The sequence below is a fragment of the Brachypodium distachyon genome, chromosome 3 (assembly GCF_000005505.3).
Source record: "Brachypodium distachyon strain Bd21 chromosome 3, Brachypodium_distachyon_v3.0, whole genome shotgun sequence".
NCBI classification, from domain to species: Eukaryota; Viridiplantae; Streptophyta; class Magnoliopsida; order Poales; family Poaceae; genus Brachypodium; species Brachypodium distachyon.
This window is the reverse complement of record NC_016133.3, coordinates 17,328,932-17,351,940: the sequence shown is the minus strand read 5'-3', so window position 1 is coordinate 17,351,940 and position 23,009 is coordinate 17,328,932. Positions and strand designations below refer to the sequence as shown.

The 23,009-nt window shown below is 42.7% G+C and overlaps 4 protein-coding genes and 1 long non-coding RNA gene across 6 annotated transcripts; 1 reads left to right on the top strand and 4 right to left on the bottom strand.

Moving 5' to 3' along the window:
- The first annotated feature begins 416 nt into the window (after positions 1-416).
- Positions 417-4,794, top strand: LOC100822970 (putative glucose-6-phosphate 1-epimerase). Its single transcript, XM_003573543.4, has 9 exons — positions 417-703; positions 1,230-1,304; positions 1,697-1,753; positions 1,828-1,988; positions 2,093-2,233; positions 3,061-3,163; positions 3,252-3,351; positions 3,452-3,691; positions 4,372-4,794. The coding sequence occupies exons 1-8, from the start codon at positions 569-571 to the stop codon at positions 3,661-3,663; spliced, it is 984 nt and encodes a 327-aa protein (XP_003573591.1). The 5' UTR covers positions 417-568; the 3' UTR covers positions 3,664-3,691; positions 4,372-4,794.
- Positions 4,795-7,118: 2,324 nt separating this feature from the next.
- Positions 7,119-8,054, bottom strand: LOC112271649 (the record flags this gene model as incomplete). The annotated part of the gene is made up of 3 exons (XM_024461383.1): positions 7,119-7,587; positions 7,753-7,879; positions 8,044-8,054. Coding segments are annotated over 3 exons (495 nt in total), but the record flags the coding sequence as incomplete, so codon positions are not given.
- A 161-nt stretch (positions 8,055-8,215) lies between these two features.
- LOC104583580 lies at positions 8,216-9,382 on the bottom strand. Its single transcript, XR_002964844.1, has 3 exons — positions 9,326-9,382; positions 9,068-9,180; positions 8,216-8,941 (listed from the first exon to the last, which is right to left on the bottom strand). It is a non-coding gene; the product is annotated as an uncharacterized LOC104583580 (long non-coding RNA).
- Positions 9,383-10,601: 1,219 nt separating this feature from the next.
- On the bottom strand, positions 10,602-14,654 carry LOC100845910. 2 transcript variants are annotated; one of them, XM_003571523.4, is made up of 5 exons: positions 14,486-14,654; positions 12,367-13,066; positions 11,799-11,867; positions 11,531-11,677; positions 10,602-10,966 (listed from the first exon to the last, which is right to left on the bottom strand). In XM_003571523.4, exons 2-5 carry the CDS (start codon positions 13,051-13,053, stop codon positions 10,820-10,822), a joined length of 1,050 nt encoding a protein of 349 aa, XP_003571571.1. In that variant the 5' UTR covers positions 13,054-13,066; positions 14,486-14,654; the 3' UTR covers positions 10,602-10,819. The 2 variants fall into 2 exon arrangements, with proteins under 2 accessions (XP_003571571.1, XP_024316947.1); XM_024461179.1 differs by lacking the exon at positions 14,486-14,654 and adding an exon at positions 13,296-14,377.
- Positions 14,655-17,315: 2,661 nt separating this feature from the next.
- LOC100845602 lies at positions 17,316-20,237 on the bottom strand. The gene is made up of 2 exons (XM_003571522.4): positions 19,989-20,237; positions 17,316-17,885 (listed from the first exon to the last, which is right to left on the bottom strand). Exons 1-2 carry the CDS (start codon positions 20,074-20,076, stop codon positions 17,701-17,703), a joined length of 273 nt encoding a protein of 90 aa, XP_003571570.1. The 5' UTR covers positions 20,077-20,237; the 3' UTR covers positions 17,316-17,700.
- Positions 20,238-23,009: the final 2,772 nt, after the last annotated feature.

Genomic DNA, 23,009 nt, shown 5'->3' with positions numbered 1-23,009 from the left:
CAATAGACAACGATGTTGATTGAGATTTTACAAAAATCTCTTACCTTACCGAAAGATATACCATGATTCTCTAGCTCCATTATGAAAACGAAAGGAGGAAGAAGATAAAAAGTTAGTGGCCTACACAACGAGCTTTACCAATAGAAAAGGCAGCACTAAAGTTTTGGCAGCTTGTGGTGCTCCTTCCACATGAAACCGTCCGCGGTGATTTTACCATCCTGTACATCTTTAGAGCTGGAATTAATAGAATTATCAATTTTGTAATACCTAAATTCGTAAATGTTTGGAAGTTGCCGAATATTTAAAATTTTGGGAAAAATATTAATCAAGTTATTTACGGATAGGCCCCTGAGCTTCCTAGTATATACGTTCATCCTCGCTTATAAATACCCCTTGTCTTCCTCCCTCTTCGTCTGCGATTTTAATGCCCCTCCGCCTTTCTTCCACCAAATAAACCCCAAAAAAGGTGAGTGAGCGAGTGTGAGCGAGCGAGAGGGCAGAGCGGCGCGAGGCGGAGGCTAGGGTTAGGGGTTTCCTCGCCGCCGTTTCCGTGCGGTCGTGCGGTGCGATGGCCGCCGCGGCCGCTCCGCAGTCGCCGCAGCAGCAGCAGCAGCAACAGCCGTCGCCGCTCGTGGAGCGTGTCAAGACCGCCGCCGGCCTCGAAAAGTTGGTGCTACGCGGACAGCGCAACTGCTCCGTCGAGGTACCCCGATTCAACCCCCTGTCGACATCTCTCTCCTTGGGTGTTGGCGCGATGCGTGTCAAGTTTTGGTTGAGGGCGGTGGGGACGCGCGATTCGCTCGGATTAAGGTGTCGTTTGTGCAGATCCGTCGGGAATTCGGCTGATCCGCGTCGGTTTTGTGCGAATTTGACGAGGTTTTATGGAGTTCGGGTGCGTGATTTCGTCTGTTTCAATCCATGTTTCGGCTGGATAATCAGTGGTACATTGCATGATTCACGTGTTGCCAACTTGGCATTCACCGGGCTGAAATGTGTCCACGGTTTTAACTTAGTTTTTCGTTCTATGAAGTGTAGTTTAGTGCTGGGATGCTTGCGATAAGAATATAGTACGGAGTATATGCCTTCATGTTGTCAATTTTTGGTTCTGTTTTTTCATGGCAACTTGTGAGGTCTTCATTTTTCAGTGTTTTTTAAATACTGTTAATTGTTATATTGCAAAACCGCACAATGCAGTGATAAGTAATTACTGAAGTTTTATGTTTTCTCAGATCTCTCTTTACGGAGGCCAAGTAACTTCGTGGAAGAATGACTATGGGGAGGAGTTGCTTTTTGTTAGCAGCAAGGTACACGATCCTTTCTTTTGACCAAATATGATCTTGTTGGTCAATAGTTGTATGGGTAAGCCATGTATGCATGTTGTTCAATAAACATGCTCAGTATGTTCTGAAGTCATCCTTGCTCCACTGAATTATTCATTTGTTTGTTTCAGACAGTTTTTGTCAATTATGTCGGATCGCTCACCGCCTGAAAGCACTAATATTCTAGTTGTAGCAAAAAATATCTGTCTCATCTAGCCTCGTCTTTTCATGATCGCTTCTTAATGTACCACTGAATTTCAGCCGGATGAATCTAATTCCTTTTGCCGAAGTGTTAATCTTGCTATGCATTACTCTGCAGTGCTGGTGATATGAACATTTAATGACTCAATTTTTAAGAGTAAATTATTCTTTGACAGGCCAATTTCAAACCTCCAAAACCTATTCGTGGTGGAATACCCATTTGTTTTCCGCAAGTAAGCAACCTTTATCCATAATTACTCGGTCTTTCTGACAAGTGTCTGCACTGAAAATCACCCTGTTAATGCAGTTTGGAACTCATGGAAATCTTGAACAACATGGATTTGCAAGGAACCGGCTTTGGACAGTTGATGACAATCCACCCCCTTTACCAATAAACCCTGCTATTAAAGCTTTCGTTGATCTTATTCTGAAGCCTTCTGAAGATGATTTAAAGGTGTGGCCACACAGGTTCGTGCTAGATACTGTAACTGTATGGATCATCACATTTATCCCTTTTATTCATGTAATGCTGTATACACTGATTCTGCTCTTGGCCTATTGAACGCCAACAGTTTTGAGTTCCGCTTGAGAATCGCTCTTGGTCAGGGTGGAGATTTGAGTCTGACATCTCGAATCAGGAACACCAATACTGATGGAAGACCTTTCTCTTATACATTTGCATATCACACGCACTTCTCTGTGTCCGACATAAGGTATTTTGGCTCTTTTTTTCGTCCTTTACTCTTTACATTCATTTTATGATAATTTTTCTCTGCCATTAACTGCTCCATTTATTGATCTTAGCATTTTGTTATAAATTCGGAATGTTGTTGCGCCCTTCTGTGCATTATTTTAACAGTCATGTTCATGTAGGCAAATATACTCACTCTGTTATCCTGCTGGGTTTACATCTGTATTTGATGGAACCTGTTCAGTGCAAACATATTTTCATTAAGTTGAAGTTTAGGCAAAATGGATATATCTTGATTATACTAACATTGTCATATTGCTAGTGCCACTCAAGTAGAACGTTATAGTAGAATGCAGCGTGTACCGTGCTGTGAGATTGTGTCATGTTGATAGATTGCATGTGTTCCCTCTACAAATATGATCAGTGACCTGTTCAAATGTGTATTGTGTTCGAAGGTAGTTCTAACAAACATACGTCTATAGATGGATGATGTATCACGTGAAAACCTCCATTCAGTGAAAACTTTCAATCTTAGCCATTAAATCTCAAATAAAAGGATCAGATGAAAAGATGGAACCTCTAATTAGTAGTTACTTAAACATATTTTATGAAAACCCTTCTGATGTGGCCTGATTAGAGGTCTAGGGATTTCTCATAAAATGCGTCTAAGTCATTAAAAGTTCCACTTTTTATCTGGTACATTTATTTGAGATTTAATGGCTTGGATTGCAAGTTATCTAGTTTTCACCGAATAAAGGTTTTCACCTGATACGTCTCCCTTTAGATGTACTAATGTTTTCCTTACTCCTGGTATGCAAGTATTCTTACTTCACCTTAAAACTTTAATAGTGAAGTGCGTGTTGAAGGGCTGGAAACAATGGACTACCTTGACAATATAAAGGGAAAGGAGCGTTTCACAGAGCAAGGGGATGCTATTGTATTTGAATCAGAAGTAGGTGTATTACTTCATGTTATCATCGAACCTTCCATGTTAAATACCTGTTAGCTCGTGCTGCTTACCTACTATTTTCGTGGTAAAGGTTGATAAGGTATATCTTGCTGCACCCTCAAAAGTTGCCATTATTGATCATGAGAAGAAAAGAACATTTGTCGTGACAAAAGAAGGACTCCCAGATGCTGGTAAGCTTGGTTTTGATGGAAAATCTTTTAATATTGACTTGATCAAGTCTATTGCTTACATTCTGTACTTATGTCTTCATTATTACCTTTTGTGTTTTAGTTGTTTGGAATCCTTGGGACAAGAAGGCAAAAGCTATGCAAGATTTTGGGGATGCAGAATACAAGCACATGCTCTGTGTGGAGCCTGCAGCTGTTGAAAAGCCTATTACCCTCAAACCTGGTGAAGAGTGGAAAGGAAGACTTGCGCTCTCAGCTGTTCCTTCTAGCTACTGCAGCGGGCAGTTAGATCCACAAAGGGTCCTTCATGGTTAAAAATTCTCACTTTCCACGTCTTGTACAGGTGATGTTTTTACTCTTCAACGCATAGCTTATTAGACTATGTTCTGTCATGCCGATGCTAATTTGATTATAAATATACCTAGTGGGTGACTCGCTGAATAAAACTGAACCGAGAATTAGCGTGGTTCCTGCATTCAAATTTTATGATGCACATGACTAAATGTGACATGTTCACTTTGAATTATTTTGTGTGCTGGAAAGGCCAATAGAAAAAGGTTCATCTGCTAACAGCCCAAGCATGTGTTTTTGGAGCAATAAATTGAGTGTTGCCTGAAAGTTCTGTTTATGAAGAAAGGGTTTGCTTCCAGCAACATATCTTTCGAATTTGCAGACTTTGGTTATTTGTTGGCAATAAAAAAACATAGTATCGTGGGCACCTAATTACACAGTATAAATCTCTGGTATGAATTGTCAACTGCTACATACATGAGCACCTAGTTACACGACAACCAACGTTGCTATGAATATTTTCTCCTTAAGAATTGTCAGTTGTGTACATAGCCCATATGTGACCACCTAACTGCAAATTAAATCATTTTAATTACTTAATGATTCTCTTATGAATTATCAACTTGTGTGCATATGCTCCTTGGGGAGTTAACTTGCTGCTAGATAATGGGTAAGTGTAGATCCTATGTTCCAGCCTCTGTTTCTAACTCATGAAAGGTTTGGTCTCTGCAGGAGCACCTCATTGCCCTTACCTATTTGATGCTGGGCTGACTTTGGACGCCGCTCAACCTTTCTCCCTTGGTCGTTTTCATCATCCTCCAACTTCCAGTCTTTTTTTGTATCTACGAGTGAGTATTATTAGGCTACTTTGGAAATAACAGACCGTGCCAGCTGCTTTGGTCCTAGAGCAAGGTTACCTCGTGGGTGACGCAATGAATCAATGAGCAAGTGTGCGCTGTAGTAGCTGCTTCGTATGATTCACTGGCCATTACCGAGAAATGTTACCTACTTGCCTTGTCGCGTAATCTGTAGCATATTTTCTTATCTTTCTGTTAACCCGTAGCTATATATGTTTAGGACTACGCTGATGCAGTGCTGCCTCCCCGAGTTGCTGGCGAGACATAACATGGATAAAACAATGAGACTTTTCACCCACCCATTTACCGGTGAACTGACCAGATGAATTTGACTAATAGTCACCTCCAATCACGGCTAGATTCTCCATCTTTGTGGGAGAACTTCTAGCTAAATGTCAACAGTCCCGTTCAAATTAGATCTGGCTTTAGCATGTTTCTTCCTATCGCCTGTGGGTTGACAGATGTTCACCAGCGGTGGTCGTTGGCCAAGTCCTTCGCGAAAAGGAAATGTGGATGTATGGTGGGAAACTTTTAGTTTGCGTACGTAAGAGGATGTAACTCACCATTGGAATACGCTAGTAACAGTGATGTCTGGAATACGCTAAATAGTTTTTAGAGGTAATTGCACCATTGGTCCAACAACTTGAGAGGTGAGAGCAGTTTAGTCTAACAAGTTGAAAAAAAATGAAGTTTTTAGAGATAATTACACCATTTGCCTAACAACTTGAGAGGTAAGAGCAGTTTAGTCCAACAAGTTGAAAAAATGAGCAAAACTAGTCCTAGAAGACAGGAAGCAATCTGAATCTCAAACTTCTCGGATTAGTTTTGCTTATCTTGTAACTTGTTAGACTAAACTGTCTCCATCTCTCAAGTTGTTGGGTCAGTGGTACAATTACTTCTAGTTTTTACTATGATCTTGGTACGAGCTGCAAAATGATGGGTCTCCTCCAATTACGACAACGAAAATTGAAAGACATGAAAATTATGCATCATCTACGGTGTCTAGGAGATATATATAATGAAGTCGTACACACACTATTATGAGAAATTCAGACCTCGGACTCGAGGGTGCAGTTTCCCCATAAGAAAACGCATGTGCCATATATAAAAATTGCACTAATATAGTAAAGACGTCTAAATAATTCTTAGATCCAGCTTTTTTTTCTCTGCATAGTAACACTTACTGTCTCCTCACTCAACTTTTGTCCTCCACGTCATCTAAAACATGTTTTTAGTAACCCCTATGGCTGTCTTTGTTTAGGATGTGCTGAAAACAAGCTAGCTGGAAGTAGAAGAAGCTAATTTTCTTCTAGAGATATCTTGTGCTCCCACCCCTTTAGATGCTACTGAGAAAATATTATGTGCTCTCATCCCTTTGAGTGCTACCGTGATATCAACGCATGGTATCATCCCAAAAAAGTTTTCAAGTGTGTTCTTTACATATGTGTCTAGATATCACAAAACATGAAATACAACTTCGTTATACACAAAGAGAAAAAAGAAAACAAATCCAAACATGAATAGTGTCTGAAATTTGTCTTTTGTGTTTTTGTCACTATTCATATACTCCATCCGTCCCGACGGAGGGAGTATGTGTTTGCCTTTTTTTTCTGTATGTATAAGGAATTTAGATTTAAAATTTTGTGGGGTTGTAAACACATACTTAATGAATTGTGACACGATGCATTGGTAGTCAGGATATGTGCTCCCACCCTCAATGGTGAAGAAATTAATCTCCCCTCTCCCTCCCACTCTTTGCGGACAAATATTAACATTTCCCCTCATTTCCCTCACTCAGTCAATCCTCAACCTCCCACACCATCTCCCCTATCATGGGTCGGGCGCAGCTGATTACCTCGTCCTATCCTGAGTTGTGCACGTGAGTTCTCTGCGTCCCGTCCTGCCGATTGCCTATCAACTAGGGTTGGACTTGAACGAGGTCGACGTGGACGAGAGGTGCACAAGTTCGACAAGCACAAGGTTAATCCTAGTTGCTTGGAGATTGGTGACTAGTTTAGTGATGTGTGTGCAGGGAAAGAATGCTTATTTGGGTATTAGGGGATTTTTTAGTTGGGGATTAGGGTAGATTGAGTACCAGTTCGAGGACTGCATATCATTTGGAAATTATGCTGGTCTGATTGTGAGCTGGCCAAGAACGTACTCCCTCCGTTCCTTGAAAGATGTCATATTAGCTTTCGTTAAGAGTTAAGACAAGGCTTTGACCACAGATTAGTATGTACGGCTTTCGTCGTGAGCTCGCCTAACATGCTACGTGGCGCGGCAGTGCTGTCTTTCTTATAAGCTCAGTTAAATGTTGAACATACTATCTAGCGCATAGACTTATATATGTATCATTATTATTATTTTTTGTCAGTATGTACCGTCGGGAAATAGCTATAGCACCGTACAATACACGGTCAATTTGAAAATTTGCGTATCTTGTCTAACACCAATAAAACAATATTCAGGTGGTAAATCAGAACGAGCAACTCAAAAAGTACATTGTAGAATTTGAACCTAAAGCACAATGCATCATGTGTTTAAAAACACATACATCTCAAATGAATACAGGATTAAGTTTTTCAAACATTAAAAACCAGATACATGCACGAAGCCAACCTCGATCATGGAAAGGTGCAATTGAAGTTGTCATAGCAGAATCGAAATAAAAAGTTCTAACAGGAAGTACAATAAAAATTTATAATCCCTCCAATGACATCAAGCTGAACCTCAACTATACGAAAGGATCAGCTATTGACAAATCACAAGCACCCTTGATGGTTGCAAACTTACTGCAACTTTTGCGGGTTGCAAAAGTAACCCTAGCACAGCTGGAAGCCCTCTCCTCATGCTGCAGCCGCCTACTTTGTCTTGCAATCCAGTTCCTACAATTATTTTCTGGGTTCCAAAGCTCAAGTCTCATAGACTCCAGAACCTTTGCATTCACTAGAAAGAACATGGCGAAGTTAACATGTGATACGTTACCAACATAATTCGTCAGAACTATTTTCTTGAGATGAAGGTCAAGGCATCCGATATCATCCAAGTTTGTATCACGCCACGCATTTTTATGCCCCCACAGGTCAGTTGACTGTAAGAGTATAAAACAAATAAATTGTAAACATCACTTACGAGCAAGGATTAATGCACACCAAATGCGATTGAGAAAGTAGTAGCAGCAGCAGCAGCAGCAGTAGTACATAATTAAAATAGAACAGAAAGTGTGATTTGTGAACCACCAAAGAAGAGTTATCACCTCATAGTACAACTTCTCCAAGCATGGAAAGATTCTCAGAAATGGAATAACCTTCTCCAGACTAAGTTGTCTGGTAGTAAGAGCAAAGACCAGACATTGTGCCCGCCATGCTAATATTAAGCAACCCCTGAATTTAAGTAAGCATTTCGACAAGTAAGACAATTAAGATGCAACAGAACGTTACACATACGAAAAATAATCTGTAAAGGAACTGAACTAGAGAACCAATGTGACAAGTAGACAAATAATTTCTTAGGTAAAGGATATGCATAACTTATTTACGGGACCAACCTCAAACGACGACGGCTTGCGTTTATACAGGACGCCCAAGACTTTCAGTTTTGGTGCAATACCCAAAGAGACCTGCAAGCTCTCACAATTGCCAAGGTACAGTAATCTTTCAAGGGAAGGGGCCTGAATTATGATTTCCTCCAACCTATGCCAGACCCTACCCACACGCAGACCAATAATTTTTAGGATCCCAGATATAATCTGAATATGACGGCAACCGGCGATCTGGCTCAGCAGCAAGTTATGAAGGGCAGGACAACCGGCAAGCACAGACTGAATAGTTTCCTCTGAGATGGTAACCCTATCAAGGTAAGCTGTTCGAGCATGGGAAGATGGAACGCGTGAATAATGTCATCATGGATATGGCAGCCTGCCATGATTGCAACCCGGAGAGTGGAGAAAAAACGGTGGGTGGTGGGTGGGAGTGGAGGGCCATGGAAGCCATAGCCAAAGTTGAACTCGAGCTCCTGGAGTTTGTTGAGTTTAGGGGACTGAAGCCAACCATCGAATGTGGCATAGAAGTTGGCTAAGTTACTGTTTGAGATGGCAAGGCGGCGAATAGGACCCATGTGTTCTGACAGGATGTGACTGATGATACCGATCTGGATGTCAGGGGTGGCCCCGGAGATGTTCCGATCGTCAACGTTAATTGAGAGGGGCAGAGCGCCATTTGTTGTACCACTCTAAGGAGAGTGTGCTCGTGCGGATGGCATCATCTGTGGGAAGAAACGATATGACAGTGCCAATGATGTCATCTGGGAGGTGACTAATAAAATCGATCCCCTCAACATCTTCATGAGACATTCCTTGGTGCTTGGCGACACCTAATTTCCTCTTCTTTTCTTGAGATGTAGTGACTACCCCCATGGTAGTTCGCCAGAATAGGCAGTAGATTACTCTGTACATATAACAAGAGGTCATGAAACGAGATGGTATTATACATGGATAGTAAACTTTGCATCATCAAGCATCTAGGAACTCTTACAACCACAGAGAAATATAGTTGTCAGTGATGAGAACATACCAAGGCGTACTTTGGTAGGTGTATCCTGATGGGGTCAGGAGGGGTTGGGCCAGAGAGCCTTACTTGTCCCCTCTTCCAAGTGATCCTAGGTGATTAAGCCTCCCTCCAAGCACCTGCAAGAATTTCATGGCATGCGACTTGCACGAGTGAGGAGATAGTCTATTGGAGAGGGGAAAGAAGGTGGGTCATGGTGCTATATCACCGCACCTAATGTGTTGAGATCTGGAAGAAGATGCGATAGCCATGGAGGTGGAATACCTGTGGCATGATGGGCGGCGACGCGAGGGATGGTTGTTTCGGCGACAGGTGTACTAGCGCTAGGGTTGGACCGAGAGGGGGAGATATATATAGTACAAAGGAAAACGTCTATCGGATTTAGATTCAAGCGTCACGAGGTCCCCTATATTTTTGCTACAAATGGTAATAAATGTAGGCAACATAAATCCACGAGCTGTGTGTATCCATGCATCCCTACACGTTCAGCCTTAGGATCAAAATCCCATGCACTGGATTAGTCTGCCGCAATTTTGCGCTTAAACGCCCGCCTCCAGCCAAAACCATCATGTTAATTTGCAAATGTACCCCTGGCGCCCTGCCCTCAAGAGACCGCAGTCCAGGAATTTGTTTGGTATGCTCTCTCCAACAGCAGCTTGGATATGCGCCAGGCGTATCCGTCTCGACGGCTCGGACGACCTCTTCTGCTGGGTCTGCGGCGGCGACAAATGGACGGAGCGGCTCTTCTTCTTGTTGTTGTTGTTGCTGCTGCTATAGGCCGAGGAACTGCAGATGTGCTGCCATCGCTGACGGTGCCGGAGCTGCGAAGTGCGAACTGCAGGTCAGCAGGTAGCAGCGCTGTTCTACAGGTCTTGGGCACACGACTTGGGGCAGGCCGGGAAGAACACGGGTTAGTCAGGGGTTCAAGGATTAGAAGGTCTGCTGGTCTGGGGTTTGTTTTGCAAAATGAGATTGTGGTTGAGTCTAGAAGCGGGCGTGTAATTGTAAGTTTTCATCGAATGATTATGAGGCACATGATTTTGATCGTAGGGGTGAGACTGCAGGGATACAGGGGTGCACGCAGGTTGTGGATGCATAGGATATTGTACTATCCTTGATTTGACTTGCTTCATGATTTGTATACCATAGAAATGAAAGAAAATCGGGGTAAAAAAGTGGTAGGGTGTAACAACTAGAGGGTAAAATGTGGCAGGAAATTTTAAATTGGGGTAAACATTGACATGAAATCACTAACAGAGGGTAAAATGTGAAATTCAGTTAGAACTAAGAGAACAGCTGTCTGCTCTCAACTCAATTCAGCAGTTTCTTAAACACATACACTGATGAAGGTTGCCAAAAAACAACAATTCAAACACACATTTCATGCAGACAAGATACAAATGTTTTTTTTTCTCAGTGTATGTAACCGTAATAACTGCTTAGCCAGTGAAATGGAACAAGAAAATGACTGCCAATTTCTGATATGGAATCAGAAACTTGTAGAACCAAAGACGAATACTTCAGAGTTCAGATTGTTGTGTAGAGACAAAAGGTTTATGCATTCAACAGCAAAACTAGCAAAAAATATTGTATTCAGACTTATTTTGGCTTCATTTGCTTCTTGTGACCGTGCGTAAAAGAGAGTAGAAGACCAAACAAGTTTTGAGAGATAGATTGAAAAAATGATTCAGTCTAGACTCTAGAGTACAAAAATGCAAAGAAGTCTATGTAAGCACAATGGATCTGTCTTTCGTTCTGTCAATTACACAGTAAGTTGGTAGCTGAAGCGATCATTTTGCAGATTGGGCACCAGTTCTTTTGCCGGAGCCAATGTTGGATGCAGGTAACATGATAGTAGTGATTGCATACTATCTTGGCCACCTCCTCACCAGAGGAATACTCCTCCTGAAAATAAGAAATCAAGATAAAGGAACTTAATGTATATAGCACATTAAGAAAAATATCCACTTTTACCAGTACTGATTAGTGAACAACATGACAATAATTTATTGTAAAGGATCCTGAGCTAAGGTGGTCTTGCATTTAGATTTAAAAAATTTCAAGCAGCTGGCAGGAGCTATGCCTTTTCATTAAGAAAAATAAGATTGCTAGATTCATTATTTGGTAATTTAACTTAGAATACACACTAAAGCATTCTTTTTACATAGTTGACAGTATTCCGTAAAAAACAAAGATACTCCCTCCGTGCGTAAAAGAGAACTTTTGGAGGGCATATTTACCAGTTTGTTACGGATACCGAGTCAACTTCATATGCCAAAAATAGAATTAGTCCTACCATGATAGATTTTGTAGAGCTAGAGTTGTTCTGTAGTTGTATGCATGAACAAATATTGACACTGAAGCAAATATGATCCAGCATGACATCAAGTCCAAACTAAAGAAGAATAAAATGATTTTTTGATAATTTTTTGAGGGTTAAGCTGATACTGTCATGGTAAATGAACATACCTGGCATATGATGCATTTGATGTCACCATCTTCATGACTTGCTGAAGTTGTGCGCACATAGAGGATTCTCTTCAGAGAATCTGACAGTACATCATCCGAAAGGCCAGTGCTTACAGTACCAATTCTGTCCCCGAGAGCAAGCAATTCCTACAATGCAAGGTAGCCATGTTGTCCACCAAACGAAAGGAAAGGAATAACCTCCAAACAAAAGATGCCCAGAACTAGTACGTTAGCCTAAATATGCGAGAACTCCAAGATGCACGCATACCTCATAAGACATGTCCTCAATGTCCATTCTCATTCCTCTATGCTGATCACTAAATACATAATCTTCCATCTGCAAAATATAATGTAATTTTCTATGAACAACAATATTGTGCAACATGAGTCGTCTCTTTCATATTCAGATTATCACAAGATAGAGATGCAAAAATGTATCAATTAAACCATACAGAGCAATCTTTACACTTATAAAGATCTAAGTTGGTGGTCGTGAGTTCACTCCAACAAGACTACCCCTTAATGGCTACGGACTCATCTAATTGCCACTCATTTTATACGTATCACGATCTTTTGACTATTCTTGATTGGTTTTGATGACTTTCAAGATAAAAAAATCAAAAATAATATTTTGAGATAATTCTTGTTTATCAAAAAAAATTTAATAGTCACAGATTTTTAATCTCGTAGTGAAGCACGGACATTTAGCTAGTTAACATGAAAAATAGGTGTGCTCTTTAAAAAAATCCCAAGCAACAATTTCCTAAAACTGAACTTTCAGGAGGATATAAAGCGGGATGTTTACCATATTCTGTGACAACTATAAGTAGGCATACCTCATCGCTTTCATCCATACCGAATCTCCAATATTCATTGGAATCAGCCAAATTGCCCTCCAAGTAAGACAACCGACCACCCTGAAGTCTACTTCCATGTCTGAACAACCTTCGAGAAAGAAAACTGCCTGCAGGTTGCTCATCATCGCTTTTCTCCACATCTTCTACAGAATTTCCGCTGGTAACTCTACACATATTGACAGCATCCCGGTTCCTGCCATTCTTTCTTGTCCTTGGAGCCAATCTACTGTTACTTGTGGAACCAGTACTTGATGCCATTGCTGATTGTGGTCTAGTCCCTCCACTAACCGAACGCTTCCTCGACACATTGACCTTTTCTTTCAGACGAGCCAGTAGATCCCTCCCACCAGTTTCTCTTCTTGGTGTATTGCCAGTTTCACTGCAGGTACTTGCAGCATTCCTTCTGGTGCTGGCATACTCCATTCTTCCTTCAGGGAGCACCCTATTGGAGTTGCCAAAAACATGCGGTCTCCGGGGAGTCGCTTCTTCATTGCCTGCCCTGTGCATTTTCCTACATTTGTCAGGGAAAAGTTTGCTGCTACATCCAAGGCGCGTACAGCAAGTGTTATCCTTGTGGCGTGGGCTTTCATCCCTGAAAACAAGAATTGAGCCTCCTTTGGTGACGAGAAGGCCGCCAACTGTTCTCCTTCCCATGGTTTCATCCATATCAGATATTCGACTGAAATGGGAAGCAGCTCAAATTAGAGAAAGATGAATAAGCTAACTATATCTTGACCAGAATGGCTGGAAAATATTAACAGATCAAAGTCGAGACTCAAACATCTAGTCAAGTGATATGTAACAATCACAGTGATTCTTGTTTCCTGAACAAATATAAACATAACCAACTAAAACAGAAACACAAAAGATGATAATATAGAGCGATGCTTCCTGAAATTGCATATGACCTGATAAAGCTAGAACAAACAGACTTCAACATTTCCACATGTACAACCAGGCATGCCAGCAAAGACAAACAACATTTTCAATACTATATAGCTTCAGTTTGGTGAATCCTACATATTCAAACGCCGCATATAGGTTAGGTCTTGAGGTCCATCATACAACCGAAAAGCTTATAGGAGGATCAAAAAATCTTTTCCATTGTAGCAGAAAATAAAGTTACTGGTAGTCACATATATTGCCTTTGCTGGAAGGTGAATCCACTTATACCAGCGATAGCACGCCAAGCCACCGACGGACGGATCAACAATTCAAACGTGATTCTCAAAGTACCACCTATATGGTAGTACATGAAAATAAAATAATACCGAGTATCATCCTACTACATATTCGACTGAAAAATAGGTTAATAAACTGCCAAAAACAGAAAAGGCACAGAATCACGGGATTTGAAGGAACTAACAATAACAGAAGCTAGTACGTAACAGAACGTGAAACTGAATTAGTAATTGATGGAAAATGAAACAAAAGCCAAGGTAAAACTTGTATTGAAAAAAAAAATCCAAACAAAAAAAAATCGTCCAGGTATCATCTCTAGGACGAATCTCCAACATTTCCAAATCCCCAATAAATCAATCAAAATCCATATCATCGACCCTCTCCTTCCCGCACCCAACTGCAGTGCAAAGCCAATGTTGTTCTGGTACGTTAAGGATCATGCGAATTCTAGGGTTGCGGGAATAAAACGGGGACGAACCCGATCGAAATGCCCGCCGCGATTTTAGCCCCATCCTACATTCCAACAAATCGCCCGCGCAACAGGAACAAATTGGCGAATAAAAATTCCCCGTCGATACAAACAACGCGCCCCAATCAGACCCGATCGAGCGAGCGATGGGCCGCCTTTCCTCCTTTCCAACCACACGAGAAGAAGAATAACAGAAAACGCACGGACGGCACCAATCGCAATCAGTCAGTCCCCAGGGTTCAGGGAACGGGAAATACGAAAGAAACCAGATGTTAACTTGGCCCGTAAACCCGGCCAAAGTAGAAGGCCACCGAAATGCGCAGCTTAAAAAAGAGGAATCGACGGAGAATGAAGAAATAAAGAGAAGAAAAGCACTCCTCCAATCGAAGAACTAGAGCGGAAAATACGAAAGGGGAGACGGACAAACAAGAAAAAAAATCTCCAAACCTTCTCTGGCGGCCCTTCCTCCTATGCTACTCCGGCGAGAGAAACCACACAACTCAACTTGATCTAGAGAAGCGGGGAGAGATTGAGAGAGGCGAAGGATTTGTCACCGTGTCATCACCGCCATGGGAGACAAGGGAATCGAGAGAGGGGGAACACGGAGAAAATAAAAAATGGAAAATTAATAACCAAGACGAGGAGGAGGCGGTAGGATCTGGGCCATCCGATGGGCCGCCGAGGGAGGATCCGACGGCGGTTAACGCGTGGGCCAGCAAAATCCATGCTGCTGCTATTGAGGGAGAGTGGTTGGTAAGTGCGTGAGGCGTTGCCTCCACGTTGTGTGAAAAGGGAGACAAATTTCAGCTATGCAATCTACTATCTCAAAATTTGAAAAAGGGATCGACCGTGTACGAAATCTGTAGTTTCTAGGCTTGAGACACTTTTTATGCTAATTTAGTAGTACAAAGTTGTAGACTAGATTTGAGACAATAAAATTTAACGCAACATAACTCGAGACACTTATTATGTATCCCGAAGGAATATTTGGGAATTTCTTGTTCCAAGAAATGTGACGACCGATTTTCTGAAAACCAAGAGCAAAAACTCGAATGGACAAACAACTTAGGTTCGGTCAATTAGGCAGAGCAACATGGAAAATCTCTGTACAAAAAAAAAGATAATATTAATGCTTGCGCACACAGATGGTAAAGGCAACAACAAGCAATACTCATCGGCTCATCCCACGTCAGGAACAAAGAATGGAAAAGAGTATATGACTGTATGAGGACTTACGTCTGGGTTTAGGAGTTTTTGGTGACTTTTACATATATTTTGAGTAATTTCGTTTCTTGGGGTTTGAGAATGTCAAAGACTGTCTAAACCTGTATCCCAAATAAGATGGAGAAAATGACCGAATCCGGAAACTGATGACCGAGTAGACCAACAATTTGAAAAACTGCCAACCCATCGAAAACTGATGCCCAAATGACTGATAATTTTGTTTATCTGGGTTCATTATTGGGGTTTTGATAAACTGGTTTATTGGGGTTTGAATAATTCATGTTCGGTTTGGTCTTCCGTTCTTGGTTTCAAGGTTAAAATCTAAAAAACTGGGGAAAATCAATGAAATTGGATACAAAGGTTCACTTTTTAGTCTCGATCCCGATAGGCAACCACGGAGAAATAGCTTTAATGAAGAAATAGTTGTGACAAAGAACTCAAATATATTTTAGAGAACAATCCTCCCTCAATTCTCAATCATCCGCCTTGTTATTAAACCGGTGGTAGTGAACGAAAAAAACGACCGACAAACCAAACAGTGTTGGTGGTGCCAAATCAGCCTAGATGACCAGCAGGAGGAGGAAGAAATTGTCGAGCAAATGTGAGAAAATGACAAAGAAGCACGAATAAGTGGGGAGGACTATTCGCTGCCCAAAGAAATAGGATGAACGATCGCAGCTACGGTTTAGGTCTTGTTATCCATAAACATTTCTTTTGCAAAAACATAGAAATAGAACAATACACTACACCCACACGTTTGTAGTTTACAAGAAGAACCTTGAATTTCAGATTATAAATGCTCTCTTATCAAGCCAAACCACTAAACTCCGGCCCAAATTTCTAATACTTGGGGAAAAATAAAAGCACGACCAGAGGATCCCTTGGCAATTTCGTTTCAACATGCCCCCCGTGATTTTTATTTTTATTTTGTTTCAACATGGACAATACGAACCATTTTAAAAAATTCCCACTATACACATATGCCTTTACCATTCAAATTCATTCACCATCTGAACGATATCAATCTATGGGTCGCAAATTAACAGCACGTGTGTGAGTGATCCCTGTCAACCACAAGATCCACACAAGTCTCCCCACAGAAATCAAGAAAAGGAAAGATCCACACAAGTCAGCACTTAGTTGATCTCGAGTCTCAACCCATGTTACAAGTTGATCTTTTCAAAGTAGGATCTATTGTTGCCCACGAGAAATAAGTCAGCTTGTCACTTTTTTATTCTGTTGTTTGTACTACTCCGTACTGCAGATTGACGGTGATGTATGTAATGGGGGTGTATGACATTGCACTAAGATATGGGCATATGGCGACATGAATGCATGTTTGACCACCTTCTGAAATTACTTTTAAGTTATGCACATCAAATGTGCAGATATTTTGGTGTGTTATCAAAGTTATCAGATGGCATCTTAAAAGAAGAATTATCAGATGGCGACACGTCCATTACTAGTCACTGACCAGAATTCATAAGGACCTGTTTGGTTGGGTTTAAAAGTTCCTAGGTATTGTAGCATGCATGATTTGTTGCCTCAACTTTAAATGGCAGAAAAGGAACAGAACAAAGTTTGCTGGTGCTATTTTCTCCTTGCGTAAACATATGCAGAGAGAAAATCTACTTGAGCAATGATCGCTAGCCTATTTCGAATAGATATTCCGTTGTTCATAAGGTAGAATAATAAGACAATGTCCTAATTATAGAGTCGTTTTTCATTAGCGATAATATCTTCCAGGTCCATGCATTTTGAGTCTTTTTTTTTTTGAGAGCATGCGTTTTGAGTCATTTGGGAGAATTTCCTACAGGTCCATCCGTCCATGTGTTTTGAGGGCTTTCGTTCAGTACGAAATGTTATTCTGGGCCCAGGACTAGCATGGGCTACGTTTTTCCAACGTTGCGATCTCAAAATTTCAGGGTACAAGACACATTTTCTAGACCATGGAGAGTCGAATTTCGGTACTTGGTTTAGGAAGATATAATGAGAAAAACCTACACGATACTAGCTTGAACGAAACAATGATCCAAACACCTCAAACAAAAGATGAAGTCCAAAGAAGTTATACGAACAGAAAGAGTCTCAATTGCTCATATGCCAATGCTCTCTGATTCAGTGAACCGGAGCTCTTAACTTGTTCCAAACACACGCACAGCATGCGGAAGCCCGCGCAAAATCTTAGACATGAAAAGTAAATCTGAAATTGGGGAATTGAAATGAAACCCCTCTTGCTTCCTCTTCCTCCCGGCCAGCGAAAAACATTCAGACACGGCCTCTATGTACACGCATCAAGAAAGACAGTTTTTCGCTCTTTTCGCCGGGCAGAAGAAAACGCAGGGGGACTGACGCCTGATACGCAGGCAGTAACAACATGTAAAAACTGGCAACGATCTTCTCAGCCATTTTCAGTCAAGGGTCTCTTCTTCGATCTCCTACTGCACCGACCCGGTAAGCGACGAAGACGAAGAGCGGCCGGGCCACGCCGGTGGCGGCGACGGCTGCTGCTTCCGGACGTGCGCCGCCTCCAGCTCGGAGGTGAGCATGTCGAACATGACCTGCACGTCCTGGTAGCCGCAGGTCTGCACGTCCTCGTGGAGCTTCAGGATGCCACCGTTGCCTGCATTATGACAATGTCCAGCTTCGGTCAGTTTCAGATATCCAATGGAAAAGAGAAAATAATCATTTAGGAGACAGAAAATGCAGCCGTTGGAGGAAATTGCACAGACCACTCATCGTTGTGAGGCTTGTTGCACAAAACACTCACTATTCGTACTTTTTGCGTAAAACACCTGCTATTCGTCTAATCCGTTGCACATAAGTCCTAATCCGAGTTCGTTTCTAACAGATAGGACCCACAAATCAGTGCCCATATGGCATCTCGGCCTTGCCAGCGTGGATCGGGCCACGCCAAAGAGGACCTCGGGGCGGCGCCTCCCCGGCGCTGGCGGAGGCGTGAGGCGCGTCCGTCCACGACTTGGGCGGGTCCCGCGCGATCGCCCTCGTCGGGTGGCACTCCCGCCGCGCCGCCCGTGCCTGAGGCGGCGAGGCGCCGCCCGCCCGCCCGCGCCGCGTCTGAGCTGAGGCGCCATGCGGCCCGCCCGCGCCTTCCGCCCGGCGGGCGCTGCCCCGAGGTCCTCTTCAGCATGACCCGATCCATGCTGGCAAGGCTGAGATGCCATGTTGGCACTGACTTGTGGGACCATGAGTCAGAAACGTCGTTAACACGCTAAAACGAGTTATGACTTATGTGCAAGGGATTAGATGAATAGTAAGCGTTTGCGCAAAAAGTATGAATAGTGGGTGTTTTGTGCAATTTCCTCGCAGCCGTTGCTTTCTGGGGACATGATGACAGAAACTTTGCACAGTTCCAGAATGATGAGAAAGCACGAGAAATTACTCCAATCAATCTAAACGGACGGCTGGAGACAAAAAGAGGGGCCAGCCCACGTAAAGAGGCGCAAAAGTCGACTGGTCCAACGGCAAATCCGTACCGAGGTAGTATGAAGGATCGGTCGAGTGGTCCTAAAGCTTGCGAATTTTTGCCCATGGAATGATCGATGATGTCCGCTGGTGTTTATCCTATTCAGGTGAACCCAGCTGGATTTTTGCAACGTGTGTTCATGTGAAATTCTTGCAGAACTCCCATTTCTGCTCAAATTTCCGGTTCCAAAGTGCAAACTACGGCATGTGTGTGTACCACAAGACACCACGAGGCATTGAAATCAAGATCGTGCGAGATTCCGTCAGTAAAATGGCACTATTGATCCTACGAAACAAGATCCAGAGAGTGAATTTGCTGCACTTAATTTCGTAGCTACTACCTAGTACAAACATGAAACATCTTCTCCTTGTCTGTACTTTCAGGGATTTATTTACCTTTTCTTAGTACTAACAATAATTTGGTACTAGTACAAACGATGGCAGGTATAATTATTTACAATTTTTACTATCCCCGTGCAATTTGCAATCCTTACACTCCGAATTTTGTTACGAGATCTGTGTGCCCGCACGTTTAGTTACCTAGTAAAAAATTACGGAGTACTGTTGTTTTGCTTGTGCACTGCGTTACATTTATTTAGAATTTTTACGACATTCAAAAACAAAGTGGAAACAAGAAACTGTGTATGTAGCGGCTTGTTGGAGCAAATTCCGATGCGACCGGAAAAAAAGATATTTCAGTACATCATCCCATTATTTTGCTTTTATCCCGTGTCGAGATGAATTACGGCGATTCTGAGATGAACAGGCCAACGAGGAAGAAATCTACTTAAAAAAATGACTAGTACTAGCAATGAGCAAGAGAGGAAGGAAAACAAGAACTGAATCTCCTCTCGTTTTCCTCTCTTCCGTTTCTTCAGTCGTTTCCATGAAAAGAAAGAAGAGGATCCAAAAGATCAACAACTTGTGCAAAATTCCTGGCCAAACATGAACCTGGACGTAATCTTGCATCTACGGGACAGAACCAACGACTCAGGTTTTCATCTGTTCCCAACAAGGCAACAACAGATAAAAAAAACAGAGCGAGAGAAAACCTTATCCATCTCTCTCTCCAACAATGAAACATGAAAGGAATCCGATTCTCACCCCCCAAAAATGAAACAAAATCAACAAACCAACCGGATCGGAGACGCCGACATACGATTCAATCAAAATCTCGAGGCACAAGCATCGGCAGCGGGTAACTAAACTAGGACGAGGGGAGATAGAGAAAGATACTGACCGGTCTTGGGCGCGCCGAGGAGGCGGCCGGAGACGGCGGCCCAGGCCCTCCGCGCCTTGAAGACGACCTTCTTCTTCCACAACGCCATCCGCCCCTCCGCCGTCGCCGACCCTCAAGTCTTGTTCCCTAGCACTCGCAGCTCGCAGCTCGCAGCTCGCAGCGGCTGTGGGCAGTGGGGACTGTTGTTGGCAGCTTCGTCGCCGTCGGCTCCCTGCTCTCTGCTCTGTGCGCGTGACGCCGGGGCGCCTTTTATCCCCCTCCCGTTCTCGGCCCTTGGGCTCGCCCCTAAAAAAAATCATTTTAATTTATTCATTTATTAATTTTTCTGGTGCCGATAGTTTTTGCGTGGGGGCTATGGCCACGCCGCGTTTCGAGGCACACGCCGTCGGCGCTTCCGTGGCAGACCCGGTATCCCCCACCAAGAGTTTCCGGTTTTGCGTGACACGGATACTTACTACCTTAGCAAGTGTTAATTAAATAATTAATCATCTGAGAAAGTTTTTTCATCCGATCGAGGATTAATTCCCGCTAGGCAGAAAAAGATTTTGACATGCATATCCACGATGCTCCACGAATCGAGCATCGTGGGGTTTTCCTGGTTTTAGCAGATCGCAGACAAAACCACGAATAGGAAATGCCATTTAAGAGGCTCCACGAATAAACGTGTCTGATCCTACGGATTAATGGCAACAATTAAAATTCTCGATCCTTAGAAGGATGCCCCGCTATTTGCTCATAGTAAATCGTGATCCTCATCGAAGCTTACCTAAACTAAAGAAGAAGAAGCAAAAAAAAAAAAAGCAAGGCGTGCACTGGCATTGTACAGACAGTCTGGGTATTTCCTCGTGCAAAATATTACCCCACGTAAAACACAACGGGCGTTGCTGGGCGTTAGAAAGTTGGCGGAGAGGCAATGAATACGATGTCATCCGCCGCCCCGTTGGCCCAAAAATCCCCCAAGCAGTAAGCAACGGCCGACCTGAGTGGACCTGACACCACGGAGATCTTGACACGTCAAGGGCACCGCTCCCGTGCTCTGCGGCAAACGCAAAGGACCGTTTTCCATGGGGGACCCGCCTATTCATTGGGTTCGGTGTGGAGACTGGACACTGGAGACGCCTGTGCAATGGCAACCTCCGGCTCGCCGCAGGGCACGTGGCGGGTCGCTGCCGAGGACCAGGAAGATATTTTTGGCTATCCGCCAGACGTACCACGTAGTACTAGTGCCATGACGATCGCTGGGATTTGGTTTGGTTGCTGACATTTCTTCTTGTTCTCTCTCTCTCTCCACGGAGATTTTGGGGCACGTACCAGGGGCTGCTGACCGTGCAGTCTCGATGCAGCTTTTCATTATGATTTTGATGCTGCTACACCATGATATACAGGGATTGATTTCGGGAGAAGAAAGTTGCATGTACAAAATGAGCTGTTTTGCGGGGATTGTGGTTATGATTTCGCCAAGACCAGCAATAGTCAAATAATCGAAGTTTGTAAAGGATTTCTGTGCTCAAATTGTACAACAACCAAATTTGGTGTACAGATCACGCAGCTATGTATATTCGTCTCATGGGCCATGTGGTAATTTATCGAGGGGATAAGTTATGGCATCCCTAAGGATGGATCTTAAGTTTCTTAACTTACGGAGTATATCTGAAATTTTCCGATCGAAAAAAAGGGAGAGAAGACAACTTTTTTTAATGAATAGTTAGACTCTTAGCTTTACCGTGTACGCCTCACATTTTATTCTAACAAGTCATGTAGAGTCAGTTTAAAATGACGATGACCCATTGCATGTATTATTTACCTTCGACTGCACAATTGTTGATGCTCTTAATTAATTTTATTTGAGCAAGTACAACATGGATATTGGAGTATAAGAATGCACGACACCAAACACGACATGCCTTATACACCAGTCTGACGTACATACTTACTGTAGCTCACAAGAGTAAGTATGATGAGGGTATGGATCCTCAAGTGTTAATATCCAACATCAAGATATGCGTGAGGGAGGAGAGGGAGGCAGGCGCACCAAAAGTGAAGGTGAAGGGTACAAGTTAGAAGAATGTCTTGTGTGCAAGGAGCAGCCAAGGACAAGGATGATATGCCCAGGATGCACCACATGTCGTGTACGAATATGAGGCGTATTAGGACAGCCTACGACGAGTCCGACACGTCTAAGGAGCGTCCGGATATGCGAGTCCATGTTTGAGTCTGAGTCGAATTCTAGTTTGAGTCAAATTCTAGTTCTAGTTTGAGTCTGAGTCGAATTCTAATTTGAGTTTGAGTCGGAGTCTGTATTGAGTTTGGGCTACTCCTCGTCTATATAGACAAGGGGTACGCCTAGGTTTAGGGGAGACCACGTTTAGATTATTCAAAACTTTTCGTTGAACTGCTACAAGCATTCATCTGAAATTATATTCCTATTTGATTCGATCAGGAATTTATTTTCACCACTTTATTGCGATCTGGAGTTTTGCTACTGAAGATTCGAGTGCTATCTATTGTTCCATTGGGAATTGGTAAATTGCAGAACCGCTTCGTGGTCAGCGGCTACGTGTACAAGCGTGTGGTGTTGTGAATATCAAATAGGGTTGAGAATTGTTGCATTAGCAGCAAGGGACCAGCCAGAGATTCGTCAGCGTCTCGCGAGTTATCATCCATCCACAACGAGCTCAACGAGAAGATCGGGCCATCCCTTATCAAAGTACCTTTGCTGTAGAAACTAAAACGCAACACAATCTAATCTTTTTTTGTCATGAATAATCCTTTATTTAACTCGACACGACTTATTTTTTTGTTGACGACAAGCTAGTTTTTTTTTGTGTACGTGGAGAGGATCACGATGTATTAATAATGAGTAAATTTCACAGAACCACATGTTTTGAGGCAGACTTCTTAAGGAGCCACCACTTTTGCTAATTTGTTAAGAAAAACCACACGTTTTGGGTCCAATTGTCCCACATCACCCAAAACATCAGTTTAAGTGCATTTGACGGTATTCCTTACATGTGGGTCCTG